The following is a 12,314-nucleotide window of genomic DNA, read 5'->3' on the forward strand; positions in this document are numbered from 1 at the left end:
CCCAGCTGGGGGCAGGGCATCTCCGTTGCAGCATCCTCGCCTCCTTGTTCCTACACCTCCAAGAAATTTTGCAGCTGTGCAGTGCTGTGTAAGACGTCATGCGCATCGCAGCTCTGCCTGACTCGCTCGGCAGCTGATGGCAAGTCCCTTGACCCAGCTCTGTCAGTGCAGATGAGAGAAAAGAGCTGCAAACCTCACAGGGTTTCCCAGGCTTTTCATGAGCAGCCCAGCCGTGCGGCGGATGCACATGACCACGCTGACCTATATGCCCCCCCTGCCCATAAGGGTTTATCTGCCAGGCTTGTTCCCCAGTATTACTTAGAGCTGACAAAGCAGCCCTAAGGACAAGCCGAGCCAAGAGCTGCAGCAGGGGGGTGCCTCTTGGTTTTTTTGCCTTTTCTTTTGCCAGCCACTGTCCCAACAACAGCAACAGCGACTGGGAGCTGAAGAGAAAGTCACTTCTTCACTTTTTAAGGCCAGCTGGGCTGGTTTTAAGCCGCAGCTTGTGGCACTTGTGTACAGCCCACATGGAGAGGAAGCTAAAACCATGGACAGGAATGTCCCCTATCTGAACAGTGCTGTGCTCCTGAGGCAATGGTACAAGCAACAGGGACTGGAAACGTTCACCTTGTAGTTGTCGCCAGGCCACATGCTTGCCCCAAGACCCTGGGCCCAACCTCCTGGGACAGTAGAGGACCGCAACTCCCTGTGCCTGCAAAATGCATGCAAAAATGCAGTGGTGGTGCTCATAGATGTCTCTCTGCTTACATCCATCTCATGTGGGAGCTGGGGGGGAGTACCTGTGTAATTCAATATTTGTGAAGCAGTCCGTCATAGAAAAACAAGACACCCACTACATCTGCAAAAAGGGTCTTAGAACGGTCGGCGTGTACTTCTGCAAGTGTCAGGAATTACGCCAGAGGCATGAGGGGTCCAGTGCAATAACAGGATTAGAACGTGGCTTAGGTTGTAGTTCATGAGGGAAATACAGGCTGTGATAGGATTGGGGGGTGTGTGTGTATTAAACTGCTTGTAAGCAACTCTTTTTCCTTACCTTGAAAACTTTTAGGCTCTGAAGCTGAAGTTTCCAAGCAAGTTTGCAGATCCTGTAATACAGCCTTTAGTAGAATTTGCATGGCATGAATATTTACAGGAGAAAAAAAAGGTAACTTATTTCCTCGGGTTGTTTTGGACACACGTCCGCTCTCTGGCAGCTTGGTGCCTATCACAGATTTCAGAAGTGGGCTTTTCTACTCTGCTTTATTTAATGTCCTCAGAGACCCTCGGGGCAGGATGGGGCTCTCCCGGTGCTTTTCCTGTTCAGTCTGAGCTGCCCCCCAAACTGACACCCAGGTGACTGCCGCCATGGTAATGTCCCGCAGCAGCAGGATCCAGCCCTTTAGGGCACGTAACTGCATGTGGCATCAGCACACCTCACCGAAAACTGCTGCCCAATCCCTTCCTGTTGGCAGGATTTGTGGTTTGAAAAGTAGGAAAGGCGTACAAATATCACAGGCGTGGTGGATTATTACTGATGGATTCTTTGCTAAAGGTGTAAATAATCCCTGGAGGCTTTATGTTGTCCCCCTGAAATGCAGGAACTGAGATGTGAGGTGTGGGCGTATGCATCCTCGGTGATGTGCTTCGTTGGTGGCCAGCTGCTGGGGGACGAGAAGGAGCTGCTCAAGTGGTCTTACCATCAGTGGGACTATCGCGACTTTAAGCCCGAGGCACTTTACCAAGCGATTGCTGAGGATTTCTACACCAAATATCTGAAAAACAGCCAGGCAAGTAGCGCTGTTTTAGGAGAGGAGTATGAAGCAGAGCCAGAGCTGGGGGATGGAGAGGCTGCTGGCGAGCATCCCCTGCTGAAGATGAGGAAGGCAGAGCCTCCGGGCCCCTCGGCAGCCAGGAAAGGGAAACACTCGCCTGGATGCCTGACATGTATTAACTGCTTTGGGGCTGAACGGTCCAACAAAAGTGCATTGCTGACCGTGCCGCAACTGTGCTGCTCCGAAGTCCCAAACCTTGGCTACGTAAGGGTACCCAAAGCTCTTGGGTACCCTTATTCTTGGATACCAAAAGCCCAACTGCTAAAGCTCTCCTTTCCCAGCGAAGACCTCCATGGTGTCATGAGGTGCGATGCGGCCCCGCACTAACACAGTATTGAGAGCAGAGAAAAATAAAATGTCATACTAAAATGATTAATGTAGAAGATACGGCATCACTGGCATGCAGCTTTGAGGCTGGCGGGGAAAAGCGAGAAATGTCCATTTTGGTAGGGTGGCTGCTGTTCCCACGGATTCATTTATTCCTGCCTGTATTGTATGGGCTGCAACAGGCACGTAAGTAAATGCAAGAGGAAGAAGCAGGCCCTGCCCAGTAGCTCGCTTTAACACACTGTTAGGATTATTTCTGCCCAGAATGAAGTGAAACATCCTCTACTTTTTTGTTTATTTAAGCAAAATAGAAGGAATGCTGTTGCACAGTTGTGCATTCTGAGACCATTCGTGCGGGGCAGCCGGAACCTGGCCTGCATTAGGAAGCGAGTGCAGCACGGAGAGCTGGCCTTGCCCTTAACTGCATTTGTTTTTCTGCTTTAAACAGCACGTGTTTGTGTACCTGGACATAGCCATTGAGGAACAGCCCATCGGGAGGCTGCTCTTTGAGGTATGTTACAAAGGAGAAAAGCAAAAGCGAGGAACGAGTCCACCCAGCGCGGTGATTTCACCTGCCGAATGTGGGGGGGGAGAGAAATCTAGCCGGTGGACATCAGCTAGGAATTTCACATGTTTTCAGCTAGGGATTTCACAAGTGTTTTCCTCTCCTTGCTTTTGCAGCTCTTTTCAGATGCGTGTCCCAGGACCTGTGAGAATTTCCGTGCCCTGTGTGCTGGAGGAGCAAAGTCTCCCTGCGATGGCCGAGAGCTCACCTATAAAAACTCCCTTTTTCATCGCCTCGTGGAAAACGGGTGGATCCAAGGAGGAGGTGAGTTTCCAGGTGTCTTGAGTAAACTGAGTTACAGCACAAGGGGGGGGATAATCTGCATGAACAGTCTTCATCCACAGAGACATAACTGAGCTCCAGGACAAAGCTAATCTCTTAATATATATAAAAACCAGAAAACATTTTCCCTTTTCATAGAACCATAGAATTGTTTAGGTTGGAAAAGACCTTTAAGATCATCAAGTCCAACTCTTAACCTAAACCTGCCATCCCACCACTAAACCATGTCCCTAAGCACCTTGTCTACCCGTCTTTTAAATACCTCCAGGGATGGGAACTCGACCACTTCCCTGGGCAGCCCGTTCCAGTGCTTGACAACCCTTTCGGTGAAAAAATGTTTCCTAATGTCCAAACCTCCCCTGGTGCAACTTGAGGCCACGTCACTTTCTAAACATAGGAAAAGTCTGGATAATTTGTTCTTTTGATTATCCCAGACCTTTTTGAAAGAATTTAGGAAACTAATTGAAAACATTAAAACTCTCTTCCATTGAGTTCTTTGGTAAGTAATTAGGAAACTAATGGGAAACATAAAAACACTTAGAATATCCATAGCAAAATATATTACTTGTTTTATAACGAGAGTAATTTATGGAGGCATTTAGCCAAGTGTCAGAGCCCTTGCAAACGTGCGAGGGAGTTATCTAAACCCCAGTCCTAAGCTTGGAGTGTGGCACCGAGGAGAAAGGCACCCTGACCAATGGGTCACACACCTGACATGCCCAGGGAAGTCAAGACCATTAGGTGTATCAGAAGGCATTTCCTTTGTCACTCCCTTGTGGTCTATCGTACATCTCACCTACCGGGGTTTGCCTTGCTCCAAATGTGAGCACTTAGAAATCTATTTCGAGTTTATACTTTGAAGATACACCTCCTGCTTTTCGTGAACAACTATGCAGATATCTCTGTAGCCCATAAAAGCAACCTAAAATGACAAGCTTGCTACTGTAGAGGACTAACCCCAACCTGGCTGCTATAAGACAATGTCTAAATAAAGTAACAAACCCAGACTTCTTTAAAAAAAAATAAATAGAAGCATCGTGTTTCTTTAGTGCCTTACTCATTAGAAATCTGGGTCAGTAGGAATTTCTCTCTTATCAAATCTCTTTTCTTAAGACAAGTTAGTGGTCTTAACTCACCATAATAGCACAGCTGCATTTTCATCCCTCCTTCTTCTAACCCCACTCCCTCCGGCAGGCGTCCTTCTCCAGGGTGCCCCTTCCTTGGCTGGCCGCCACCACTGCAGGAGCTCTCCCAGCAGGAGATGCTGGACCTTCTCAGAGGGGCAGCCGATTAAAGTTCTCTGCAGAGCAGCCATCTCTTGGGATGGGAGCGGAGCTCTTCCCAAAGGTCTGATACAATTTCAGTAGTAAAAGAGAACGATGGGTGCAGTTATGCCCTCCCCCCCCGCTGATGCACAACCCACGTCTCTGACCTCAGCTGAGCTGCTCATGGGAAACCCCCAATAACACCTGTGGTAAACCTGGTCTCTGATGGTCACTTTTATCTACCCTACAGACATCATAACTGGAAAGGGAGATGGAGGAGAGTCAATTTATGGTCCCACCTTTGAAGGTATGGTTCCCCAGCGACCTTACGGCAAATTTTCACATAAATCAAGTTGTTTACCTGATTTTATTCATAGAACAACCTGGACATTTCCTTTCATGCCCCTAAAGCAAACGGGTTTGCTTTTCAGTCAGAATTATTATCTGCTTGCATTAGCATGAGCAGACTGCTTTAGCGAGGTCGCTTTTTGATCTGTAACCTTGGTCCCCTCCTCTGACATCCCCTGCCCAATGCTCAGCTCCACCAGCCCCTTCTCCCGGCCTAAACGAGGGCTGGTGGTCACCCATTTGGCTGCTTCATCACCTTGTGGACAGGACCTTAGAAATGTAGAAGTGGGTTAGCTACAGATCTCCAGGCACCGGACACCACTTCTATAAATGCACTTAAAGGAATGGAAGTAAGTCAGCTTTAACTCTAGATTTCCTGGACCTCGGGCAGCTTTTCAGGCTTGGGGACACCGCAGGCATCGCTGCCAGAGGCTACCTGACTGCTGATGCAAGGAGAGTTATTTCTCAATCTCATATAAACCCATGAAAGTCGAGAAATGACAAACACAAGCTAAGTTTGACAAAAAATGTTCCCCCGTACTGGTATAAAGTAATAAAATGTAAAGAAAAGAGAACATTATAACTTGCACTATTTAAGAAAAACAACCCATATAATTGACATAGACATTTGGGATCTTCTATTTAGATTAAATGCTACCCATAAAAATGTTTTTATGACAGTTAAAGCACTTTTGAAACTGATTTATGTTCCCTTATGTAAAAGCTTTCCCACTGCCAATGGCACAAACGATGTGACATTCGAGCAGGCTGGGCAGCAGCCAAACACAGAGATCAGAAATGCCAAGTGGAGCCGAAAACTTTATTTCCCAAGACACTGACGAGCCTAGTCGCGAGGAGAAGCCGCTCTCACCTTTGAAGCCGCGGCACAGACGGAGCAAAACCCGTCTGGAAGCGGGTGGCTAGCCCACTCTGCCCGGCTGAGTTGCAGCGCTGGCGGGCAGGAAAGCTGCTGGAAGTGGAAGCCTGGCGTGCAGGATTTAAGGCAACAAATGCCTCAGGCTGCCTAGAGTGGGCAAAAATGACTTTTTGATGCTGGAGCTCCTGAAATAGCAGCAAGCCTAGACTCTCAGGGCACGCTCATCTCAGAAGGAATATAAGCTGGTATAGGAAAAAACTAGGACTGGCTGTTAAATTGTTTGCAAGGCGGATGTCACCAAGGATTTAAAAGTTTGTGAATCCTCTTTTCCAGCAATGCTACCCAATCGATTTGTGCTAGTGCACATCTCACACCCTTCGCACATTTTTCCATGGAGGAAAATGAGTTTGAGCATGCGTAGGCACCTCTGCCTGCAGGAGAGCTACAGCCCCACGTGCGCTGCCCGGGCTGCCGCACAACACCCCAGCCCAGTGTGCGGTGTTTTGCTCCCGGATCCATCCTCCTCCTCCAGGCAAAACTTATGCTTTCCCTGTGCCACCCAGGAAAGGAGCTGCCGTGTCATGTGGGAAGGTGACAATGTGTCAACAATCACTTAAGTAATTTTAAGGTGGATTTAATTTGGAAGCTGTCAACCTTGAAAGTGTCCCTAGAAGAGTTTTATTACCCATATTGCACACACTCCATGTGTTGATGCATTAAAGGAGAAGATTGCTAATTCTTCCCCTCCCCTTTTTTAATTAAAAGTTGTTTTTCATGCCTGAGAAAGGTGCTCCCTTGGGTATGCCTTTCTATTTTAAGGCTTAGAGTGCTTTCCCAGTACTTCTCGCCAAACTGTTTTACACTGAGGGCAGAGGACAAATATCTTCGACATCTGAAAAGGGTGAGAGATGCCTCTGTCAGCCGGTAATGTTCTGGGCGACGCCGCGCTTGGCACATGTCCGGGCACTGCAACGTCTGCTGAAATTAATGGGACGCAACCGCATTTTACTGTAACGAGCTGAAAGGACTGAGGTAATTACAGAGAATCAGTCGGACCAGAGCGTCATGTCATAGGACAAAGCATCCTGCTCCAGAATTAGTCTGCTGAATTCACTTTGCAAACCGCAAGGCAGTGGTCAGGGAGCAACTGTTCAGTTAAAATTTAATTACCATTTTTACGAATCAGATTCTGAGAAGGGCACTCAAACAGGGTAAAAAGAATTAAAAAAAAAAAAATCAGAGAACAATAAAACCTAAGCATTTCTACAGTTTCCTTCAAGCTTGTTGAGAGTTCAGTGGGGCTCTTGGCCACTCAGTGCAATCAGGTCGGAGACAGGTGACAGAGGAGGCTAGGATCAGTGCAACCCCTGCTCCTCACCTCGTAGCCGGGCTCCCCTCCACGGTGGAGTCGAGTCCTTACCATCACCCCCCAAAGCCAAGCATGCCTTATGCCTCTCCTTCCCCAGTCATCCCTCCTGAGAGCTGTTTCTTCTCTCCCTAACCAGTCCCTCCTCAGCCAGCACAGCAGATCTTCTTCACCTCCCCACAGCTCTCGCTCGCCCCTGCCTTGCGTCTCCCATCGACTGCCTCCTCTCCTTGTCCCAGCTGCTGAATAAAGCTTCTGCCCAGGGAGCTCCCTGACCTGCTTAACTAAATATCTGCCCTCCATTCGTTCAGCTCTCATTTTACTGGGCTAAAGAAGCCCTCCCGTGCGAGTCGCTGAGCACCGGGAGCAGTCGGGCATCCAACCCCAGTCCTGCCCTCACAGACCTGTCTCAGGTCATGGGGGACGCTTGGAGCACCCGTTCCGCCTCCTGCCTGCTTCATCCATGCAGTGGGAATAATCCCACGTAGCCATGGGGAAATGCCACACTGAGTGCCCCGAGCTCCTCTGCTTAGAGGCATTACAGACCGACAACAGGGAGACAGAGGTATCGTTGCTGTGGCTCTGACATTTAGAAATACCTTGAGCACTTTTTCATTAATATTTTTCATTAGCTTCTTTACTGCCTTAAGCACTAGGCAGCCATGGGAAGCTCTTTCTAGGAAGGACATTGATTCAAACTGGACTTTGCTCGCATGAGACTCGAGACCTTCGGGGGAAAAGGAGAAGGGAAAGGGAGAGCGGGGAAGAAGGGAAGGGGAGCTTGCGGGAGCTGGCAGAAGGGAGCTGTACGGTGAATAGCAGCAAAGGGAGCAACTATGAAAGCTTCTCCGTCCGTCACAAGGGACGAGGGGTCCTTGGGATGGCCAACAAGGGCCGCCACAGCAACAGCTCGCAGTTCTACATCACCCTCCAGCCAGCTCCCTACCTGGACAAAAAATACGTGGCTTTTGGGTAGGTACGCACAAGCCTGCCGCCACTGCGGCGCGCGGGAGGTTGCTCCAGCCCTGCAGGACATTGCTGCTGGGGAGGAAGTGTCTGTGAAATCCCTATGGCAGCTGCAACACTGATGCCTCTTCCCAGGGGGAGGATGGGAAAGTGTCAGATTTGACACCCATCCCTCCCTTTCCCTGCACTGGCCTGGCTTGTTCGAGCTGGAAAACCCTATGGCCAAGCTGAGGCAGCTGCTGGGTCCTCTCCAGGACAAAGACTACAAATCCATGCCTGCGGAGCTCCGTGTCAGTCGAACAGGGGCCCTGACAGACAGGGGAGTGCTGAGCAAAGCCTCCAGGCTCTTCTCTGCCCTCATGAGCTGAAAGAAATTATCTTAGTGAATGCGTGCTGAGAGTTAGTTCTGTATGTATACATGTATAGGGCTGGCCCTGTTAAGAGTTTTAGATTTTCAGGAATGTAATAAGGAAGATTATTGCTCCGAGCTGTTTGCTTGACAGAAGGGAGCAAAATATGTACGTATTACCATAGAGAGAGAAATCCATGGTGCAGTTTCCATGTAACCACATCATGGAGAAAGACAGCATTTTTAAAGGAAGCGAAAAGCACAACTGTCTAACCTACAGAGAGCAAACCAAAAGCGATTGCTGGCTGGATGTACTTATAACCAGCGGCATTCACCTCAAGTTTCTGCCTTGCCACCGGTTCTGTGTAATCAGAAAGGTGTGGGATCCATGATCCTATAGCCAAACCTCTTCGGTCTGAGTGGGAGTTTAATCCTGAGGGAGCAAAAAGCAGCCACAGCATACGACGAGGACAGATGGGCACTTTCCAGCCCTGTGCTGGCTCAGTCCTTCTGACATCCCTGCTTGGGCCACGGGCTGCCTCCAGTGTCCTCTCTGCCTGGTACCGCTGTGCTGGATGGGATGGGGCAGGATGGGATGGGATGGGATGGGATGGGATATGGTACCGAGCTTTCTGGAGCGCTGCTGGCATCCATCGCCATGCCTGGCGCCTGCAGGAGGCACAGCTCGCACTCTCACAGCATGGGAGCAGGGCAGGCTGAAAATCGTAAAGACTGCAAAACGTTGGACTGTTTTCAGGATTCATATTGGTGCTGTGAAGGACGGAAATGAAAGATATTTCTCAGGGAGTCACTTCTAATACTGTCACTGCTGACAGCGTGTCTCTTGACTTCTTTCTCCTCAAAAGTAATGGCCATTTGTAGCCGGGGCATGTGGTACACCACTTATTTCTTTAAATAAACGTCACTGCATAAAGCCACAGTATTTTCATCTCTCCTAAAATGCCAACTAGAAGCTACTTAATCAAGCAGTGACGGTGTTTGCAACTCCACTGCAAAGAACAACTTTTTAAAGAGCGGAGCAGACACAGCCTGTCAATAGGAAACCCGTGCCTGGGTTCGTTTCAGCCCCGCGCAAGCTGGAGGCTGCAGAGCTGGCTCCGGACAGTAGATGGATCGTATGTGCACTTTCTCCCTCCCGTAGGCAGCTGATCGAGGGCACGGAGGTCCTACAGAGGCTGGAAGCTGTACCTACATGTAATGAAAGGCCTACGGTAGCCTGCAAGATTATTCACTGTGGGACCTTCGAGCCGTGACTGCCCGCTGGTTGTCCTGCCTGCTGTAAGGTAGAGCACTATTCTCCGCTCAGACCTTGATGGCTGTCGCTTAAGGCAAAAATAAAAGCCCTTCTTGCACATGTGAATGGCTTGGAAATGTTCTTTTCTCTTAAAAAAAAAAAAAAGTTCAGAAACTGTTAAAAAGCACTTTTTACAGGAGTATAGAAAAAGACTTGTGAACACATCTCAGTGTTGGTCTACAGTCTTATGGGAGATGGTGTTAATACCATTATGTAGTGACAAGCAGATACGATAAAGTGCACATATGGCTGAAGCACGGGTGGACAGATGGATACACACCTATAGGGGTAAAGCTAACCGTTCCTGGCCAAAGTCTGCCTCTACCCCAGCCTCCGCAGCACCGTTGCCCTGCCAGGTTTGCCCCGTGCAGCTCAGATACCCGAGGTAGCCTGCATACAATAACTCGGGCATCTCAGAGGAGAGGAGGAAAAAACATGTTTGCAGGCCTGCGGCCTCTCTGAATGCCATGCATTTGATCCTGCGTTGGCTGCGATAAACTAAAAGTAACGCCCTTGAAATCAGGTTAGGCTGCATCAGGCTAAAGCCAGGAAATGCGAGAGCAGGCGCAAGCTTTAAGTAATTATTTTTGGCAGATGGTCTCCAACAACAAAAATGTGACCATTACCACTAAACCAGAGAAAATTACTGTTTATAAAGTTACTGCAAACCAGGAAATGTTAAGGTGATGTGTGGATGCAAATATATAATACACAACGATTGCTAGTGCCAGTGATATCTTACATGCAAGATCTCTCTGCATGTAAGCACAGAGGGTGGGCACGGCTGGCTTCAGCAGAGGATGGCAGGTAAGCATTAAAAGAAGAGAAGATGTGCGGAAGATGAAAACGCAGCCTGGAAAGAGGCCACAACCACATGCATTGGAAGTTCAAAGGAAAGAGCATTCATCAGGCTCAGGTGCAGGATCCAAGGCTAAACCTGCCCGGCTGTGCCGGGGCTGGACGGACACCGTCAGTGCACACAGAGCTCCCTCGCCTCCACTGCCGGCAGCGCCGAGCACCCTGTGCTCCAGGGCTCACCCTGTGAGCCGCTGAACCCCACAAACCAGCGCCAGCGTAAGATGGGAAAGGCCGAGTTAGAGAAGCTTTAGGAGAGACCTACTTCTGGCTGAGCTTAAGCCCACGGGTTTCATTAGAAGTAACACGCCTGAGTTTGTTTGCTGAATGGGAATGAGTTTAACAAATCAGCAAATGTTTAACAGAATGCCCGAGGAGGGCACAGACCTGGGGTGATCTCCACATGCTCTGAGTGAGTACACAGATTGTCTTAATTTTAGCAAGGGAATTTAGGGGATTTTTTTCTTTACTTATGGTACAAACTGAACAGATTCTTTAATCTAAAACATCTGTGTATGTCTGTAGCTAGCTAAGGAGCATTTAACACTTTTTCTCCTTTTGCTTTCTAAAGCATTCTGCAATCTATACAGAGACTACTAGACAAGAACGAAGTCTTCTGTAGGAACGTTTCAAATCAATTAAACTGCCTAAAAGAATAATCATGTTCACTTCATAGTTCTGTGCCAAAATGAAAATATGGTGTTGTGTTTTCTTCATAAAATAACACGTTTCCTGAGTAGTAGAGATGAAAAACACGTTTTTCTTAAGTAGTAGAGACTATGGCTGTGAAGGGACATGGCTTTGAAGCTCAGTAATGGGACACAGGTTAGCAGATCTTATTTCTTGCGTGGATTTTAAATTGCATTTGGATGTTGAAAGATAAATATCAGAAAAGTCATTTTAGTTCTGCAGGTTACAGAGGACAATACTAAAAGACCGACTAATCCAATTTTATTTGCTGTTGGCTTGCTTGCCCATGGCAGGTCTGCTCTGCAGCAGGGCTGCACCCCAGCGTCCCCCATGTCCCCAGAAGGGTCCGAGCCAGCATACAGCATGTGCTTTGCGTCCAAATTACCTGCTCTGAGCAGCCGTCAGGGCACAGAAACTCGTGCACTGGCAACGGGCAGTGTTCAGGATCCCTCAGGGCAGACAAGCGCCCGACTGCATCAAGTATCAGAGAAGCTGATCCCGTGCCAAAAGTCACAGAGCTGGTAACAAGTATGATGGCTGGATGTACGGCATACAGGGTACCGTACGCTCGGGATCTAGGGGAGACACGCAGAGCGACTGGGCAGGGGACAACTGGTTGAAGTCACACCACGTAGAAAACGTTGTAAAGAGAGTACAACCCAGAAATATTTTGAATTTCAGGCATAATGATCCTTCAGGCAAGCCACAATTACTGTCTTTGCATTGGTCACGACAGGACACTGCCAGGAAAAAAAAAATGTGGTAAAATCTTTCATCCAGTATTACGGAGGCCACCTAAAAGAAGAGTGTGTCTTTCAACCCTGGTTCTCCAGTGCCTGCAGGTTGGATATGCTTAAGGAGCCCAAGGCGATGAACAATGAAATGGGAAAGGAAGAATAGTCTTAATCTCAATCCAAAGTTATGGTTTGTGCTATATTTTCTTTCGTAACCTACATCTCTGATCAAGTCACTAGGAATGCATTGCCTCCTCTGAGGGAGCCAGACCGGAGGAGTGCGTGCGCAAGCATCCCAAGGACTCACAAGCCCAGAGGCAAGCCACAGGGCCTCCAAAAGGCCAGCAAGTTCAGGGGCGGTCTGCAGGCGGGGAGATGAAGACTTCCATTGCCCGCTGCTGGTTTTGGAGAAGTTCCCTTCCCAGCAACCGTATACAAAAACTCCCTTTTATAAAGGGCAGATGGCAGCAACCTGCATCCTGAGAAAACTATTATCTTACCGGATTATACAGTGGTTTATTTATGTACTGTGTCACTGCTGTA

The 12,314-nt window shown here is 48.6% G+C and overlaps 1 protein-coding gene across 2 annotated transcripts; it reads left to right on the forward strand.

Annotated features, from left to right (window-relative positions):
• Positions 1-6: 6 nt before the first annotated feature.
• PPIL6 (peptidylprolyl isomerase like 6) lies at positions 7-9,452 on the forward strand. Of its 2 annotated transcripts, XM_035900292.1 has the most exons (8): positions 7-597; positions 1,070-1,165; positions 1,599-1,787; positions 2,608-2,670; positions 2,841-2,988; positions 4,522-4,578; positions 7,690-7,834; positions 9,340-9,452. In XM_035900292.1, exons 1-8 carry the CDS (start codon positions 595-597, stop codon positions 9,449-9,451), a joined length of 813 nt encoding a protein of 270 aa, XP_035756185.1. In that variant the 5' UTR covers positions 7-594; the 3' UTR covers position 9,452. The 2 variants fall into 2 exon arrangements, with proteins under 2 accessions (XP_035756185.1, XP_035756184.1); XM_035900291.1 differs by lacking the exons at positions 4,522-4,578; positions 7,690-7,834; positions 9,340-9,452 and having other exon boundaries at positions 1,599-2,137; positions 2,841-2,916.
• The last annotated feature ends 2,862 nt before the right edge of the window (positions 9,453-12,314 follow it).

The sequence above is a fragment of the Egretta garzetta genome, unplaced genomic scaffold (genome assembly GCF_000687185.1).
Source record: "Egretta garzetta isolate BGI_Z169 unplaced genomic scaffold, ASM68718v1 scaffold138, whole genome shotgun sequence".
Taxonomy (NCBI): domain Eukaryota; kingdom Metazoa; phylum Chordata; class Aves; order Pelecaniformes; family Ardeidae; genus Egretta; species Egretta garzetta.